General features: G+C 42.8%; 3 protein-coding genes and 1 pseudogene across 3 annotated transcripts in view; 2 read left to right on the plus strand and 2 right to left on the minus strand.

The window, feature by feature from the left end:
* CDH1 (cadherin 1) overlaps positions 1 to 16,646 on the plus strand; it is a 72,955-nt gene extending 56,309 nt beyond the window's left edge. Inside the window, exons 9-16 of the mRNA XM_065925624.1 lie at positions 870 to 1,052; positions 2,820 to 3,064; positions 7,511 to 7,656; positions 9,830 to 10,054; positions 10,378 to 10,608; positions 11,305 to 11,435; positions 12,124 to 12,267; positions 13,828 to 16,646. Coding sequence (XP_065781696.1) covers positions 870 to 1,052; positions 2,820 to 3,064; positions 7,511 to 7,656; positions 9,830 to 10,054; positions 10,378 to 10,608; positions 11,305 to 11,435; positions 12,124 to 12,267; positions 13,828 to 14,037 — 1,515 coding nt within the window. The 3' untranslated portion in view covers positions 14,038 to 16,646. The remainder of the gene's footprint in view (positions 1 to 869; positions 1,053 to 2,819; positions 3,065 to 7,510; positions 7,657 to 9,829; positions 10,055 to 10,377; positions 10,609 to 11,304; positions 11,436 to 12,123; positions 12,268 to 13,827) is intronic.
* Positions 5,353 to 5,819, minus strand: LOC136161113 (phosphatidylinositol N-acetylglucosaminyltransferase subunit Y-like). Its single transcript, XM_065925631.1, has one exon. The coding sequence runs from the start codon at positions 5,789 to 5,791 to the stop codon at positions 5,576 to 5,578; it is 216 nt and encodes a 71-aa protein (XP_065781703.1). The 5' UTR covers positions 5,792 to 5,819; the 3' UTR covers positions 5,353 to 5,575.
* LOC136161111 (protein preY, mitochondrial-like) lies at positions 5,884 to 6,228 on the minus strand (annotated as a pseudogene).
* Positions 16,647 to 16,730: 84 nt separating the features above from the next.
* TANGO6 (transport and golgi organization 6 homolog) overlaps positions 16,731 to 19,188 on the plus strand; it is a 180,859-nt gene continuing 178,401 nt past the window's right edge. Inside the window, exons 1-2 of the mRNA XM_065919341.1 lie at positions 16,731 to 16,760; positions 17,864 to 18,044. Coding sequence (XP_065775413.1) covers positions 16,731 to 16,760; positions 17,864 to 18,044 — 211 coding nt within the window. The remainder of the gene's footprint in view (positions 16,761 to 17,863; positions 18,045 to 19,188) is intronic.

Consider the following 19,188-nt stretch of genomic DNA (forward strand, 5'->3'; position numbering starts at 1 on the left):
GCCTCCTTTATCCAGTCTCCCTCCATCCTTGGTGCATGGATTCTATCCCCAATGTCACTTTGTGGCCCAGGATGGCGCATGGAGCTCCAGCTGTGTCTGGTTTGTTCACAAAGAAGGCAAAGGTGAGAGGTGCCTATGACTTTGATGCTAAGTCAAGTTTTATTATTTCTGTAAAGACCCATCCCATAAATTTCACTACTTCTCATTAGCTACTGCTGTCCGCAAAGGAACACTGGAAATAAAGTATTTTACCTGGTCATGTTGCTGCCATCAACCATGTATTAATGTTAGAGAAGAAGAGAAGAATGGATATTCAGTAGACAGCAGTGTCTGCCACCCTAGCCTAGGCTTTATGAGTTCAAGAGAAGCTTCGGAGAGACAGTTTGATGCCCTGAATCAAGAGAATACTTGCTGCATAGCAAGAACTGAAAAATAGTGTAGTGAGCCAAATGAAGCTGCCTCCTACAGAACCTTGTGAACTGAATTTAAAATTTCAGGGTGTATCCTAAGTGCAGTGGGATATTATCAAAGGGCAGGAGGCTATAATGGCCAGACTTTTATGAAAATTACTGGCACCACTCAGAGCGATGTGAGCAGAGGGGAGTAGGGGATAAGTGACGGAGTCAGCAATTGGGCCAGAGTGTGCTGAGCGGTGTGGGCAGGCAGGGCCTTGGCTCTTTCACCTACCCACCGGACACCTAAGTGCCGGCTGCTCCGCTGACAGGGTCATACTAATAGAGTGGGCACTTCTTCCAAGGCTCTTCTCAAAGCTTGGGCTCAAGCAAGGACTCCTTTAGCCCCCTGAGTCCTGGCTCCACTGCTCGGTCTGAGTACGTCCTAAGTGACCCATCTTTTCCTTTGCTCCTCAGTACGTGGGGTCGGTGCCTGAGAACGAGGCTAACGTGGCCATCACCACACTCACAGTGACCGATGCTGACGTCCCCGGCACCCCAGCATGGGAGGCTGTTTACACAGTATTAAATGATAACGAGAAGCAATTTATCGTTGTCACGGATCCAGTCACCAATGAAGGCACTCTGAAAACTGCTAAGGTTTGTATGGTTCCTGCAGGATGCAGAAATTGACCACCCAGCCAATGACCCTTGTCCTTGATGCCTTCTCCAGTGTAGTCTGGCTTGGCCTGGGTGGAGTGGGGGACGATGGCTCTCCCAGTTTCCAGTGGGCCATTTGGCGTTTGCAGTGACTCTTCAGGCTCATGTGGGAAGTCAGGAGGCTCCCACATAGCACCCTAAATGTTTTTGCTTTTTTTTTTTCCCCACACCTCATGGCTTGTGGGATTTTAGTTCCTTGACCAGGAATTGAACCTGGGCCCTTGGCAGTGAGAGCCTAGAGTCCTAACCACTGGACTACCAGGAAATTCCCCAGGAAATACCATTTTAAAAAATACAATTTTTTTTAAAGCTGTTTATTTTGTATTGGGGTACAGCCAATAAACAGTATTTGGTAGCTTTAGGTGAACAGCGAAGAGACTTAGCCATACATATCCATCTCTTTTAATACCCTCTTTCTCTGAAACATTTGCCCATCTTCCACAACTGTTTTCCAGATGAGAAGAAAAATGGTTTATGGTTACTGCTATTTTGCTAGATGACTTTAGAAGTGGGACAGATATGCCTGTGAAAAATGTCTAGGAAACTCAAACCCTAAGAACCGGAGTGATTTCCTTCTTGAAGTTAGTCAAAGAGTTAGCGAATCCCAAGATTAGCCCCAGAGGTTTGACCTCCCCTTGAGCAAATGAGGAGCCACTTCACTTCTGAATCACTTAGTACATAGTCTTCTCTCCCACTAAACATTTGATGTCAAGGTTTTCTCTTGCTATTCTGTCAAAAAAAGAAAGGTGGTAGTAATATGAGTTCCCTTCATGTACAAGGTCCTTCATAAAAGTTCCAGTTTATTCCTTACATTGCCTCTGTGAGATAGTTTCTTTTCCTACCTATTTATATGCGGAAACAGACCCTGAGGTTAAATTTCTTAAAACACACAGCTAGGAAATGTCCTGGCCAGGATTTGAGCTCACTGCTGACTGCTTCTGAACTTCATGTTCTTGCCACTAAACTTACTGGGATTAGAGAGATGGCCAGGCAGGGTTGTCTATCTATCTGCTGCCACACAAACAGCTTGTCAGCATAGAACATGAACGTTCTTACTAGTCTCAGGTTAATAAATGACTCAGTGGGCTATGTTTATTAGCAGAGGCTTCCCACTTGAGATTTCATGTAATTCATCTTTATTCTCTCCCTGGGGACCTCACCGTGAATCCAGTTGCATATTAGTCATTGGGAGCTTTTTAAAAATATCAGCGTCCAGACCCCAGCCTCAGAGATTCCTATTCACTGGCTCTGGGGTTAGGACCCAGGCATCTGTTTTCTTTAAAAGTTCTCAAGGGAATTTCTTGGCAGTCCAGTGCTTAGGATTCTGCGCTCTCACTGCCAAGGGCCCTGGTTCAGTCCCTGATGGGGGAACTAATATCCCATAAGCTGCATGGCCAAAAAAAAGTTTTCAAGTTAATTCTTTTGCTTTATAAAATTTTTTTTATTTATTTGGCTGTGCTGGGTCTTAGCTGTGGCATGTGGGATCTCATTCTCTAATCAGGGATTGAACCGAGGCCCCCTGCACTGGAAGCTCAGAGAGAGCCTCTGCCACTGAATCAGCGGGGAAGTCTCTCAAGTTAATTCTTACTATAGCCAGATTTCAGAACCACTGATATATTGATTATCAAAAAGGATTGAATGTGTATGTGTGTTTTTTTTTTTTAACATAGAATATATATTTTTAAACTTGGTTTTTCTGTTCCTTAGGGCTTGGATTTTGAGGCCAAGCAGCAGTACATCTTGTACGTGGCAGTGACAAACGTGGCCCCCTTTGAAGTCACTCTCCCCACTTCTACGGCCACCGTCACTGTGGACGTGATAGATGTGAATGAAGCCCCCATCTTTGTACCTCCTCAAAAGAGGGTAGAAGTGCCCGAGGACTTTGGCGTGGGCCTGGAGATCACATCCTATACCGCCCGGGAGCCAGATACATTTATGGAACAGAAGATCACGTAAGTGTGAGGGGCTTTCCATGGACTTGGAGCAACTGGGTGTGTGCGTATGTATGTGTATAAACTATTTTGTTCATGACATTTTATCATCGTTGGCCTGTGTAAGACCTTTATCTTGTTTGACTTGCTTGCTTGTTTATTAAATATTTATTTGGCTGCCTCAAGTCTTAGTTGCAACACACAGGATCTTTGTTGCACATGTGGAGTCTTTTTTTTTTTTAACTTTTTATTTTGTATTGGGGTATAGCCAATTAACAGTCATGATAGTTTTAGGTGAACAGTGAAGGGACTCAGTCATACGTATTCATCACATGTGGAATCTTTCACTGCATTGTGTGGGCTTCTCTAGTTGGGGTGCATGGACTTTGTTGCCCCACAGCCTGTGGGATCTTAGTTCCCCAACCAGGAATGGAACTGTGTCACTTGCATTGGAAGGCGGATTCTTAACCACTGAACCACCAAGGAGAAGTCCCTGACTTTTTTTTTTTTTTTTCAGCCTTTTGCCCCCGTTTCCCACACCTTTTCCATTTCCTCCATAGTCAGCCATTGTAGATTTACTGTGCTTCTCTCACAAAGTATAACAGGAATGTGGTTTTCAGTTATACACATGGCATTGTGTTGAAAGTAGCTTACTGTTTCTGTTTTTCCTCTAACTTGGAAGATACCTCTGTAATGTAAATCACAGCCACAGATGCTGAAAACACACAGACAAATCAACCTACGACAACACCCTTGTGGCCATGTATGAAAAAGAACCTTTTTCTTCTTTTGAGGGCTGGGTCTGATTGCATGCTTGGTGCTCCAGTGTGACAATGGTGGAAGCACAAAGGGAAGACTATAAGCACAAATCCAAGCGTGGCACATCTGAGTCTTGTTAGCAAGGGCATGTTTTCCAGGGATAACAAAGACCTTGATCAGTATGTCTTCTCAGAGATTCCTGTCAGTTAATATTTACTTTAGAGGAAACTGTCAGAATGCTCTGAACTACTAAGAAAAAGTTATGCAAATCCAGAGTAGAGCCAGGTGTAGTGATTAACTGAGCATATTCATGTTTAGGGGAGGGGTGTTTGTGTTCTAGTATCATTGCTTGTAACTTACTATATATAAACTGAACAAGAAGAGTTTAAGTGCAACCTCAACTGTTGAGGTTTTCCTGGGAAGTGAGGTTATCCTGGCACCCTGATTGGAATGATTCATAAATACCTTTAAACCGTGAGTGTGCATGATATAGGATGGACCAGGTAAAGGTTCCAGGTAGTGATCCTCACGGCTGCTAGAAGCAATGGGATTAAGGATAATGAGAAGTTTTTAATGGAGGAACTCAGCTGGGATCATCCAAACCTCCTGATAGATTTCAACATCTACTGAAAAAGCAAGGACAGCCCAATACGACGTGCCACTCAGTGTGATTCAACAGCATGTACAACTTAAATATTTGAGAGAGACAAGAAAGGCGGAGGCAGAATCTAATCAAGCCTTAGGATCTGGTTTAGATGCAGTGCAGGGAATGAACAAGTTAAATGCCACAAGGAAGCAGCCAGTCAAATACAGAATATGGGAGCTCTATGTCCAAGGACCCAGTTTCTTTAACAAATAATGACAGAAGGGTGAGGGTGTTAATCTTCCATAGATTAAGGATATTACTTAAGAGACAAATCAATCAACTGTAGTGTGTAGACTATGCTTAAAGACAGATTCAAACAATCCAACTATAAAAAGCAGCCTGGAATCAAATAGAGAAACTTGCACATAGAATAGACATTATTAAATAATTATTATTTTTGCTAGGTGTGTTAGTGACATTGTGATATTGTAGGATTTTTGTTTTGCTAGTAAAGCCTGCGATTCTATGTTCTCCAGGCTATGTTGATATTTTAACTTGTGGTAGCGAAACAGATGTTCAAAGCATCTTTTTGGGGGAAGTTCAAGGACCAAGTCTTAATAATGTTTGCAGAGAGCCTTACTCCTGGAATAAAGACCACTCTGTATATGTAGTTCATTGCTGTGCACTTCTTCTTCTTCTTTTTTTTTTTTTTTTGGCAAGTCCATGAAGTTTCCATTTTATTATAGTTTTATATCACATTAGTTCAAATGCATTTCTCTATAGTTACTCCACCATAGCTCCTTTGGAATTAGTCATCATTAACATGTGACATTAGCAAAGACTTTGAATCTAAACATAAAATTTCAAAATAGTAACTTTTAATTATGAATGGGTAAGCCATCAAATGATGGTTGGGGCTGTTAATTTCCAACAAGACACTTTGCTGAAATGTTCCTTCTGATACCCCACGTATAAATGAGAACCTTCAAAAACCAAGGGCAGAACCAAAGTACAGTAAAGATGCCTCTGCAGCTTAAGCCTCCCATAGACCTAGACCCCTGACAGAAACCTAGGCAAAGCATCTTTCCTACAAATTAAGCCGGTTTCCAGTATTTCCATGTAGACGAGCTTTCAGAGACAGGCACTCAAGCATATCATTAGGATATACCATCTTGGCTCTGACTGCGTTAATTATGCCTGAAGAGTTTAATACCCATCCAAGTCCAAAGGTGGAAGAACACGTAAACAGGCATGGTGATCGGCAAGAGCAGACTGTAAAAGCACAGACTGGTGGTGCTAGTGCAGCCCTGAGGGAAGTCCTCTTCCACAGAGGCTGAGTAAAACAGTCCTGCTAAAGACACCAGCGGGATCAGGACAGTCAACGTAGGGAGAGACAGAAACATCCTTCTCCTCCACTTATTACCCGTCACTCTGACTTTTTACAAGGTAGGTGGTATTTAGAATGTTTAGTTGTGTGTGTTGTTTTAAATATGATCTAGTGCTGCTCCACTTCTTCTTGCTTCTTATTTTGATGTGTCATCCTAGCTGCCTGTGGTATCATATTAGGAATCCCATCAATAATTGGATAGGCTCTGCCTAACTCTTTCATTAATCAATTCATTTGTCGATGCTTCATATCTGAGCGGCTTCTTGGAGAGCGAACACACCAGAAACTCCAACAAGGCCTGGTCGAAGGCGCGGGGCGGTTTCTCCGTCCTCTCGCTCTTATCTGTGGACGGCCGCGAGCTGGACGTGTGCAGACACCTCAGGGTGACGCGGACGGCGGCGCGCGTGTCCCTCCCAGCGCTGATGCGAGCCGGCCGCACACTCTGCTCAGCATGGTCTGGCAGCTCGCGACCGGGCCTCTATGTGCCCTCGGCCACCCGGGCAGCTCTAATCGATTCCAGTGAATCCAGCCCCACTGGCCTGGCCCCGCCCCCCGGTGCTCTGGAAACGCCCTGCTGTGCACTTCTTAGGTCCTGAGGATAAGTCCACGATTATCCAGGACCCTTTCCTCCTTCAATTTCTTTATTTCCCTTTCTGAGCCTTTCCATGACCCCGATAGGTAACTGGGCAGTGTATCTGTTTCTCGTACTTATGTTTCTTCTGATTCTGGTTTTCTTAATAAGATGCTGCTTAACAAACAATATTTTCTTGGCGTTTTTATTTATTTCTCACTGTGTAATACCAGAAGGAACTTTACCCTCCCTGGCACCTCCCATTAAATGCCAATAGTGCCACACACAGATCTCCAAATGCTCATGGCAGAGATGCTGGGTGCCATATTGTGACCAGTTGAGAACTACTGTACCTTTTGGGGGCTGGTCTGAGAAAGACTAAAGAAATCTGATGTCTGGGACTTCCCTGGTGGTCCAGTGGTTAAGAATCAGCCTTGCAATGCAGGAAACATGGGTTCAATTCCAGGTTGGGAAACTAAGATCCTACTTGGCAGATGCAGAGCGGCTAAGCCCAAATGCCGCAACTAACAAACCTGCACACCACAACTAGAGAGTCCACGCACGGCAACGAAAGTGCCACAACCAAGACCTGGAGCAGCCAAGTAAATAGATTAAAAACAAAACGAAAAACATGACCGCAAAGTTTTTTAAAAGGAAAGAAAGAAATCTGACATTTAAATGCCGTGTCTGATCCTGGATTAGATTCTGAATTGGGCAAGGGTGAGTGGGGATGCTATGAAGGACAGTTCCAAGGAAGCTGACAGTTTGAATATATACCATGTATGAAGTGATGTTTTCCTGAAATTGAAAATCAAATTATATAAGAGAATGCCTTTGTTATTAGGAGAAAACAAACTGAAGTAATTATCAGTAAAGGAACATGGTGTCTGCAACTTATTCTCAAATGGTTTAGCATAAACAGGGATTTATGTCTATATGTGCATCCACTTATGTATACGGCAAAATACTGACAATGAGTGAATCTGGGTGAAGGGTACATGGATGGTCCTCAAACCTTTCTGATAGAATTTCTATAGATGTGATTTTTTTTTTTTTTTAATGAAATAGGGGAGCAAAGTATAACAAACAAAGAGGAACCTTCACCTTCTTCAGTTATCTGCTGTTCACTGTTCCTGTTCTAAACCAGAGCTTGTGTCTTTCCAGGTATCGGATTTGGAGGGATGCTGCCAACTGGCTGGAGATTAATCCAGACACAGGTGCCATTTCCACTCGGGCTGAGTTGGACAGAGAGAATGTCGAGCATGTGAAGAACAGCACGTACACGGCCCTCATTATAGCCACTGACAATGGTGAGGATGCCCCTACCATCGAGTGTTTGCCGTCTCCCGCTCCTAAATAGCTTACCTCCTTGCCCCTGTCCTTTTGGAGGCATGAGTTCTTTCTTTTTCTTTCATTCTTAACGCATTCTCAAAATGATTGTCCAAAGTGCACAGAATTTAGGTCAAGCAGAAGTTCCTTTTTACCACTTGCTCTGTAACCCCATGGGAGCCAGACGGCCTGGACTTAGATCCTAGGACCAAAGCTTAATACCTGTGTGAACTTGAACTTATTACCTAATTTTAATGTCTCTTACTTCTTTTATCTGACAAAAATGATGATGCCCTATCTAGGTTAAATTTATGTAGAAGTGTTTGGGAGAGTGCCTGCTAATCTATTCTGTGCTCTGTAAGGACTGTCATTTATTTGTATTATCATCACCATTAGTGAAATGTGGCTCCTTCCAGACTCTCTGTATTCAAATACATTGACATACATATGGAAATATGGTTTATTATAAAGCTACTGTCAGGTTTATAGCTTATTTTTGTTTTTATTACAAAAAACCCCATTATCATATGCATGTTTAATTTTTTCCCTTGAACATATGCCTTGAAGACACAGAGCTTTATCTTGGCACATTGTAAATCTGTCTCTTTTCAGTAAAATGTTATGTGGATGATTCTTTACCAGCTGAGCTACCAGGGAAGCCCTATGTGGATATAGCATAATTTAACCATTCACACATTAAAAAACACCAGGGTTGTTTCCAGTTCTCCATTATTTCTGTGAATGATAGTAAACATCCTTGTACATGCCTCTGGGAGGCAAGTGTTTCCCTCAGATAGATATTCAGAAGCAGAATTACTGTTAAAGAGAACTGCTAGTTCCTCTGGTTAAGTTTCTTTCCCTCTCTCTCCCCAGTGGACATTCTGCTTAGTGAAATAAACCAGTCACAAAATGACAAATACTGTGTGATTCCACTTAGATGAGAGATTAATGTGGTCAGATTCATAGAAACAAAGTAGAATGGTGGTTCCCAGGAACTGGAAGGGGAAATGAGAAATTGTTTAGTGGGTACAGAATTCAGTTTTGTGAGATAAAGTTATGGAGAGCTGTTTCACAACATGTGATTATACCAACACTGTTGAACTGTACATTTTAAAAATGGTTAAAGTGGTAAATTTCTTTAATTCACAATTTTTTTAAGAGGTTAAAAAAAAAATCACCACAGCCACCTAGGTATAGATATTTATGGATTTGAGATATATTCCTCTGGACTTTTTTTTCCTATAATTCCTTGAGGACCTTCCTTTTGTTTTACCAAATGCTATGTCAGGATGTGAAAGAAATACAAACAGAAATATGTACAAATCTCCAAATTTTATTTGAAAATTGATTTGCAGTGATTTTAAAAGGCTCAACTCTGTGATAATGACCCTAAAGCCCTAGAAGTTCAGAGGAAGTGAATGAGTAGGGGGCGATGTAGGCACTTCAATCTTCCTTGTGGCATGCTAGTTTTTAATTGTGGCATGCAGGATCTAGTTCTCTGACCAGGGATTGAACCCGTGAACCCTGCAGCTGGAGTGCAGCTTCTTTGCCACCGGACCACCTGGGGAAGTCCCGTGATGAGGAATTTTTAGAGTGGTTTAAAATACATATTTTTTAAGTTTCATTGAAGTATAATTGACATATAATGTATTAATTTCTTCTGTACAAAGAGTGTCTTAGTTATACACATATATATTCTTTTTCATATTCTTTTCCATTATGATTTGCTGTAGGATATTGAATACAGTTCCCTGTGCTATACTGTAGGACCTTGTTATTTACCCATCCTCTATGTAATAGTTTGCCTCTGCTAATCCCAAACTCATCTCATTTCTTCCCTTCCCTACCCACCTCCCACCCTGGCATAGAGAGGATAAATTTAATGGATGAATAAAGTTATGTATGAAGACAGGGAGTCCTTGGTATGAGGAATAACTTGAGTAACTATTATCAAAGTGAGGAATAAGGAAGTCAGAGGCCTGCCCATCCAGGAGTTGAGGATGGCCGGGGACCAGCAGGGTGGGTGGCTCTGGAGGGCAGTTTGGGGTTTGGTGCTGTAGCCCTGAAGAGCCAGGACAAGATTTGGATTTGGTCTGATGGGAGGCAGTAGGGATTCACTAGTGATCCTGATCTCTGACATTTCCTCTGTACTAGGTTCTCCGCCTGCCACTGGGACAGGCACCCTGCTCCTGTTCCTCGATGATGTGAATGACAATGGCCCCGTACCAGAACCCCGGGTCATGGATTTCTGCCAGAGGAATCCCGAGCCTCACATCATCAACATCATTGATCCTGATCTCCCCCCGAACACCTCCCCCTTCACAGCAGAACTGACACACGGGGCGAGTGTCAACTGGACCATTGAGTACAATGACCAAGGTGGGCACCGGAGTCTTTCTTCTTTTGGAAACTTTGCTCTGACTCTCTGCTTCCCTTCTCCCCCGCCCTCTGAATTTCCCTTCTCAGTATCCACTTGTCACCCCTTTCAAGGCGTGTTTCCTAGTCCCTTCTACATTTGTGACACTTAACCAAAGGTCCTTTTGTATTTCTCCCACCTGAGTCTGTGACATGCTGCCCATTCAGCTGCCGCTCAAATAGTTGTCATCTTCACTCGGTTTTGGAATGTCTCTAGTTCCTTAATCATTTTAGTCTGGAATGAACTTTTTCTCTCTCAGTCCCCTCATTTTTGTTGCTTCCTCCAGAACGTGAATCTCTGATTTTGAAGCCAAAGAAAACCTTAGAGGTGGGTGACCACAAAATCAATCTCAAGCTCATAGACAACCAGAACAAAGACCAGGTGACCACACTTGACGTGCACGTGTGTGACTGTGATGGGATCGTCAGCAACTGCAGGAAGGCCACAGCTTATGCCGAAGCAGGATTGCAAGTTCCCGCCATCCTGGGAATCCTCGGAGGCATCCTTGCTTTTCTGAGTAAGTACTGCTGGCGAGTGCTCCAGCCTTTTACTTCTACGATGTTAATGTATATAGCCCAAGAGCAGATGAAAACTTTGAAAATTAATTAATATATTTTAAAGCTTATCTTAAGATAAAGAGTATGCCAAGTAATTTTTTTGCTGTCATTTATTTTTAATTTTTAAATTTTTTGATTTTTTTAAATTTTTTATTGTGTGCTATGTGATTTTATAGTCTGTGCCCCACCCCCATAACTGAATAAGAATAATATGTATGTATCGATCACCTTGAGGCTGACACAGCCCTGGTCACAAACCATCAATGGCTCTAACTCACTCAGAATCAAAGCCATAGTCCCTCCGGAGGTCTGCACGAGGTCTCTCTGCTGACCACCCACCCCCCAACTTCTTTTCCCCCCATGACCCTGCTACAACCACCCTGACCTGGCCTTTCCTTAATCACACCAATTTGCTCCTGCTGCAAGGCCTTTACTTGGACCGTTTCTGCTCCTGGAGTACTTTGCCCCAGATTTCGAGAAATGACCGATGGGTTTAAGGAGGTCACATGCAATTGTCTACTGTGTTGTGCTGCATGTATTAGCCTCAGGGCTGTGAAGACATGTAAGTTGCCTAACAGCCGTCTATCTGGTCTGTGCTGGCTGCTGCTTACAGCCTTGATGATTTGTGGCTCTCATCTCTCTCTTCCCTACTCCAGTCCTTATTCTGCTGCTTCTGCTACTTGTTCGGAGGAGAAGGGTGGTCAAAGAGCCCTTACTGCCCCCAGAAGATGACACCCGGGACAATGTGTATTACTATGATGAAGAAGGAGGTGGAGAAGAAGACCAGGTGGGTGTTGAAAACCATGGGACAAAGCTTAATGGCAATCTCTTTATTTGGAGGAAGCAATGATTAGGAGAAGGCAGACATGTAAAATAGTTCTGCGTCACTTTGTGTATTTTTTTTAAAAGACCTTACCCAAGAAAATAGATGTGGTCGTTAACCATCATCATTAATAAACATTGTTAACATTTATGTTCTTGCACTCAGATAAGTTCCATGTAATTCCTGCCTTCTTTGTCCCTGCAAAGTACACATAAAGCCTTTGCCTCTGTCACATGTTTTAATGTCCCATTGGTCAAGTCAAAGGATAAAGCCCCACAGAAATGAATTTCTGTTCTTTTCACAGAGGATATGGTGGGAAAGGAGCGAATATTTGTTGAATAATAATCTAATAATCATACCCTTTGAAAAGTTCTTAAAACAATCTCCATCTCTTCCCACAAGTGTTCCTCACAAGGCTTTTATGCTATATTTCCTTCCGGTGCTGTTTTGGAGACTCATAGGTTGAGAGCTACCATTTCAGGGAAAAAAAAAACTAACTGCCACTTCAGATTACATTAGTACATGGTTGTAGACATCATACAGCTGATAGTTAGGCCTCATCCAGTACTGTAATATGTAAACCATATATGACCCTATGTTTATGACTGTTTCTATTTTACTCTTTACCCTGTTTTTACCTTTTTCTCTAAAGGACTTTGACTTGAGCCAATTACATAGGGGCCTGGATGCTCGGCCTGAAGTGACTCGCAATGACGTGGCACCAACCCTCATGAGTGTGCCCCAGTACCGACCCCGCCCCGCCAATCCTGATGAAATTGGAAACTTTATTGATGAAGTAAGTAAACACAGTCAAAAGTCAAGGCACAGCAAGCTCATCTGTAAACTTGGAGAGGAGCGATTGCGTCAAAAGTGAAAAGTCTTTAGGTTCTTTCCTTCACCATGTTTTCATCTTGCATGATCCCTGAGCTACCTCCCTTTTTCCCACCTTTTTTTTTTTTTTAATTTGTGCCTCATCTAAATTTCAGAACTAATAGCACTTTGAATTAGTCTTTGGGAATTTGCAAAGCCCATGCTGAAAAACTGAGACTTGTTTGAAAGGATTTAATAGAATTAGGAAGGAAAAAGAGATTCAAAGTAGATTCAGTTTGGTTTCACTAATGGTCTCTTTCCCTGCATTGCACTGAGATGTAATATTAAATTTCTGTATATGTCAGAAATGCATTCAGCTATAAATACCAGAAGCTTAAATAAATATGATACTGTGTGCAAACAGAAGACTGAGGTAAAGTAGTCTAGAATGGAGCATCAGCCTTTTCTATCTTTCTGCTGCATGATCTAAGCATGTAGATCCTTGTTCTCATGCTTCTTGCCTCATGACCACAAGATGGCTGTCACACTTCCAGGCCTTGGGTCTGTTTTCCATTCAAGAGGTAGGAAGGACAGAGCAGAGGACCAAAATCTTTCTAGCAAACTTTTAGGCAAGAAAGAAATTCATCCTACAGGTTATTGGTCAGGACTTTTAAGTTAATTAGCTTCAGGTAGGATGAGGAAGAAATGGTGGGATTAAGCAAAGAACCAGGGAAAATAATAGTCCAGTGGGATCTGTTTCCTTAAACTATGTTACCTGATTACTTGCTCGGTCACTGGAATGATTTTCAGGACTGGTCTGACAGTTCACTGGCCTTAAATGAGTCTTCATGGTTTTTAGCTTTCTAGGGGAGTTGTCATCACCAGGGACTCTAAAAGCACAGCTATGTTGGACATGCCCAAGCCAGATCCATTCTAACACTGGGTCTTAGAAAAAACTGAGAACAGGAAGGGCCAGTTTAAACCATCCCTTTAGATACATCTGGATCAGGTCTTTCCCTCCATTTATGTTTATTTGTGCTTGTAGCTGTTTGTTAATTACAAAAATAAAATGTTTGCTATTTAAAAAATATAAATTATAAATATAAATTAGGAAAATGTATATAAAGAAAAGAATGCAAATCCTATGAACAGAGAATCTCATGGACAGAGGAGCCCAGTGGGTCGCAAAGAGTCGGACCCGACTGAAGCGACTTAGCACGCACACAAGACTATCCTGGTGTGACTGTTTTTAGTCTCCGTCCATTTGGATTGGCTGGTGCTCATCTCCCCTGCCTACATATAATTTGCCACTTTAAACATTCTGCTCCATACTTTCTCCTTTCATTAGAAATATGTAATGACCATCTTCTGTTCCCGTCGGTATTGAGTTTACTTTGCTGGCCTTCATTGCCCTGGCGTCTGCAGGATGGCTGCATTGCTGTGTGTTGTGTACATTTTGCTTTATTCACCAAGAGAAGGTATTTTGCTTAAGATGACAGGTGTGCAATTCCTCTCAATAAAAGATCCTATTGTCTTCCTTCTTTAGAACCTGAAGGCAGCTGATACTGACCCCACTGCCCCACCCTATGACTCTCTGCTGGTGTTTGATTATGAAGGAAGTGGTTCTGAAGCTGCTAGTCTGAGCTCCCTGAACTCCTCAGAGTCAGACCAAGACCAGGACTATGACTACCTGAATGAATGGGGCAATCGCTTCAAGAAGCTGGCGGACATGTATGGAGGTGGCGAGGATGACTAAGGGACTCAAGACTGATGGGAAGAGAGATGGGTCCCTACACTCGTGTGATGGAAAATGCGGGAATCATACTCCTGGTTGTTTGCCAGCTCCCTTCACTTGGGATACATTTCTGGAGAAGAGACTGATCAGTGATAGCATAGTCCTGGTTTCCACTTTATAGATCTAATCTGTGTACTATAACGATTTAGACTTATTCCTTGAATCTTTTTCCTTTCATTGCTCTTGACATGGTGATGATGCCCAAAAGACCCCTAAATTTTAATACTTCAAAAGAATGGTTTCAGCCTCAGAAGATTCTGCTAGGAACTTGCAGATTTCCTTAAGGGCTTTGTCTCATTTTTAAAAGGAAGGGGAGGGGTCAGTTTCCCTATTGTGTGTATATATATATATATATATATATATAAATTGTGTGTTTTTGTTCCTCCCATCACTGCACTGATGTCCTGTGTTCTGAGATCCACTCTTACTCCTTCTGAATTCTATTACATTTCTCTGGTGCAGATATTATTGGGCCCTTTTAGGGAAAGAGGATTATGTCTTAGGCTGGCCATGTACTGAGTGGGTATTGTGTACTCTTAAGACCTTAATGCTTAACGGTTTTTCATTTTTATCTTCTGAGTACGTAACTTGTAATGGGCATCTATTCAGTTAACCTGTTCTGAGTAAGGATGCTGGTCATGTGAATATCATTACAAGGTACTTTGGTTCTAAATAGGGAGGCTGGGCCAGAAAAGGCGGTGAGTTTCAGGTGCCACTGAACCTTTTTTTTTTTTTTTTTGACCGCAGTGCAGGACATGGGGAATCTTAGTTCCCTGACTAGGGATCAGACCTGCATCCCTTAACAGGGGAATTGAGGATTCTTAACCACTGGACCACCAGGGTTAATTCCCACCAGTAGTGGGAATTCACTACTAGACTTCTAATGTTTATTTCTCTCTAAAACGAAAGAGTGATATATTCCAGGACTTGGAATTGTGCCTAAAGTCTGTAGCCAAAGACAGAAGCTGGCAAGAGGGCACAGCAGAGGGCAAATGTGAAAAATGGGCTTGGAGATGGCAGGGGCGACTGTCATTGAGCCAACTGAGGCTGAGGATAGTTGAGGTGGCTCTACCTCCACCCCCTGGAAATTCTGAACTAGAGGAATTTCAATATGTGTTTCTTGCCAGGATCCTTGGACCCAAAGCACAGAATCCCCAAGTCTGCTTTTGTTGATATTTATAGAAAATGCTAGCTGGTCTGGACACATTTGCCCTAAATTCCAGCTATGAAACTTGAGAATATTTTTCAAATCCAATTTGTTTTTCCTTTGCAGAGGAAGAAAACACTCGCTGAAAGGGTGTTAGCAAAGGAAGGTGAGGGTAGGGAGTACATTAATTTGGATCTTCCTTTAGTTGAAATGCATCTTTTAAGAAACTTTTGACAACCATAGACCAGAATTTTATCTAAATTACTTCCCTACCTATCAACTGTTTTTAGAAGAAAAGGAACATCTCTCAACCACTTCTTAGAACTGTCTTGATTTTTCAGCAATTTAAACTCTAATGTAGTTCTACGTAGAGAATGTCACTATAGTTTTGAGTGTATATGTGTGTGGGTGCAGATAATTTTGCATTTTCTTTGGGAGTGGAAAAGGAAAGCAATTCAAGCTGCAAAAATTATTCTTAAATATTTGTTTTTTTATAAATTTTATTAAAGAATTTTGTTACACCATTGTCAAACTTCTTTTATTTGATCGCACAATTCCGGGTTAGACAAATTGTAGGTAAGCTCATTTGAAACATGGAGAGAGAAGCTTCATATTAAAATGTCTACTCCTGAACTTTGTGTCATTCTGTTGGGACTGAATAGAGGGAAGGGGAAACTGTGTTTCTAAGGTCAATTTATTGGAAGGATATCCATCCATGTGGCATGTGACGTGGCATGTGGTGAAACCAATAAAATCTCTTTGTCAGGGGGAAGCTATTGTGGGTTGCATGGAGGGGTAGGAAGAAGCAAGGCTGGGGTTTCCCTAGTGCTCCGGTGGCTAACACTCTGTGCAGCCAGTGCAGAAGGCTTGAGTTTGACCCCTGGTCAGGAAACTAGATCCCACATGCTGCAACTAAAGATCCCACCTGCCACAAATAAGACCTGGTGCTGCCAAATAAATAAATATTTTTTGAAAAATGTGGTTTCCAATTTAAAGATGTTTTAGTAGGTTTTATTTAAGGAAGAGATGAGGAAGATCCAGATGCAATTTATTAAGCATCCCCTCTGTGGCAGACATTGCTAAATACTTGAGAACAGTATCACTTTGACTCCCCAAGATAGCCTCGTGAAAATGATTCTGTTACCTTTGAGAGCAGGAAATGGCTGATGGCATAGGGCTGGAGTCCAGAGAAATGGGAGTGACTAGGAAGGGGCCTGACTCACTGAGAGAGAGTTAAACGAACCATTTCTTCCCCCAGTGGCGTGGTCTTGCCTATGGAGCACATCCCATTTCCAAGGCTTTCCGCAGCTAAGTACTAAAGAGTCATCAACAGGGATCTGAGAGAGAAGCAGGACAGCCTCTTGGGAGCAGTCTCACAGAGTGGGTGTTGGAGCCGGTTGTAACAATGGTAGGCGAGGTTACTGATTTTTAAGGAAAGGAGAGGCAGGCATGCTAGTCTTGCCCTCAGAAACGTTGTCCTGGATTTGTAGCATGCCTTTCAGACAACATGAATTTTGAATGTCCCACCAAGATTCCTGTAAGTGAAAAGCTGTTACTGATGATATATCTCCAAACCATTCTGTTCTACATATTAACACAATTTTGATGTGGCACAATTTTAACACTGAATTTTCCAGGAATGTCTGTGAATAGAGCAAAGATAGAGCTTTTATTGCGAGCTGTACTTAGTCCATTTAAGAAATCATATCATCAAGAACAATATTTGCAGCTATTTTCAATTGGTGTGTGTGTTTAGTAGTTATTTTTAAATATCACTAGTGAAGAAATTCAACAATTGAAAATTATTTTACATACCAAACTTCATTATAAGAAGGTGCAGCATCTGATTACTTCACTACTTCAGTGTTTTGGTGACAAAATGTTTTCATACTGAATAAAACTCATATTATTTTATAAACTACTTCTCATCTTTTATACAGAAGTTAATCACGTTTTGTTTCTCAAATCGTGCACGTTGACAGTTTGTGTTTGCTATTTTTACTTCCCCTACATGAAATTAAAAGGTGCTTACTCCTTGGATAGTCATGGCCAACCTAGGTAACATATTAAAAATCAGAGACATTACTTTGCCAACAAAGGTCCGTCTGGTCAAGGCTATGGTTTTTCCAGTGGCATGTATGGATGTGAGAGTTGAACTGTGAAGAAAGCTGAGCGCCAAAAAAATTGATGCTTTTGAACTGTGGTGTTGGAGAAGACTCTTCAGAGTCCCTTGGACTGCTAGGAGATCCAATCAGTCCATCCTGGGGGAGATCAGTCCCGGGTGTTCATTGGAAGGACTGATGCTGAAGCTGAAACTCCAATATTTTGGCCACCTCATGCGAAGAGTTGACTCACTGACAAAGACCCTGATGCTGGGAGGGATTGGGGGCAGGAAGAGAAGGGGACGACAGAGGATGAGATGGCTGGATGACATCACCTACTCGATGGACATGAGTTTGAGTAAACTCCGGGAGTTGGTGGTGGACAGGGAGGCCTGGCATGCTGCGATTCATGGGGTCGCAAAGAATCGGACAGGACTGAGCGACTGAACTGAACTGAACCCCAGGGAAATACAGGTGACGAGGGAAATACATTTTTTCCCAAAGGGGGCGTTCCCAGACAAGTCGATCCCGCCCCTAGTGCGTCGGCCACGCGCCACCCGGCAGCGGCGCCGGTCCGCTGAGGCGCATGCGCAGGTGGCCAGTAGAGCTTTGCGCTTCAGTCATGGCGGCCGTCAGTCAGGTCGCTTGCAGCAGGGTTCTGGAAAAGTGTGGTCTGGAGCAGATTTTGGAGGCGTTGAAGCTGCTGCTGAGCCCGGGAGGTGAGAGGACGAAATTCGGCGCCGGGCTGCACCTGGGGCCTTTGGGCAGGGTCTGTCCAGCGTCATTTTACCCTTGAGGAAACCGAGGTTCAAGGAGGGACGGGAACCGTTGAATATTGAGACTAGCCTAAGTATCTCGAGCGGTTACCTTGGGCCAGGCACTGTGTTAAGCACCGTGGGTACGTGTTTTCATCCGTCCTCACTGCAGCTCTGCGAGGACTGCAACCACAGCCTCAGAGAATCTCCCAGAGCTGCCTCAGAGTCTCCCAGAGCTTCCTCAGAGAGGTCCCAGCTTCTTGAGAGCGCAGGGTCTGCTGTGGACACTGGACATTTGTACAGAGTGCCAAGGAGTCCAGAGAAAGGAAGCAGTGAGGTTTGAACTGCGTTTGGGGGAAAGGATTTAGAGATTTACAGTCTGTGGTAGAGATTTACGGTCACTCTTAATCTTTCCCAGTTTAGAATCAGAAGGGACCTTGGGTGTGGTGTAGCCTGGCACTCTCCTTTTACTCCTGAGGACACCTCCGACTCATCAAAGAGAATAAATAACCTGACCAAGATCAGATGGTCAGATTAGAGGCGGAACACGAATTTAGAACCAAAGTCTACTGAACCCTCTTGTCAGACTAAGGCAGATTATTCAGTATGGAGCCTCTGCTGTTATGTGGAGCTTTGGGGAAGATACACAAGAAATAGGGTCCTACTTTAAATTAGAGAGTATAATTTGGAGGAAGGGGTTTGTAGGGTGAGGAAAGTAAGGTACATGAAGGTTATGTTCCCAGTCTCAGATTTTGAGATTCCCCCACCTCCACCCCAAACTGAGAAAAGTCAGGAAACAGTAAGTATATCATACTAGGGGCAAGTGAAAGCTAGTAGGGGAAATTACCTGCCAGTCCAGTGGTTAGGACTCCCTGGTTTCACTGTGGAGGGCCTGAGTCAATCCTTGGTGGGGGAACTAAGATCCCACAAGCCGAGCAGTATGAGCAAAAAGGAGAAAAAAAAAAAAGTAATTGAGTGCCTGCTAAGTGTCAGCCCCTATAATGTGCTATTTAAGTATGGATCTTTTTATCCTCACAACAATTCCATGATGTAGATATTACTTGTGTTCCATTTTACAGATGAAGGAACCAAGGCTCAGGTACATTGG

Source organism: Muntiacus reevesi, chromosome 2, assembly GCF_963930625.1.
Source record: "Muntiacus reevesi chromosome 2, mMunRee1.1, whole genome shotgun sequence".
Classification (NCBI taxonomy): Eukaryota; Metazoa; Chordata; class Mammalia; order Artiodactyla; family Cervidae; genus Muntiacus; species Muntiacus reevesi.

What these genes read in the sequence shown, in the direction of transcription:
- LOC136161113 (XM_065925631.1), bottom strand. Translation starts at nt 5,791, where the DNA reads ATGTTTCTGTCTCTCCCTACGTTGACTGTCCTGATCCCGCTGGTGTCT.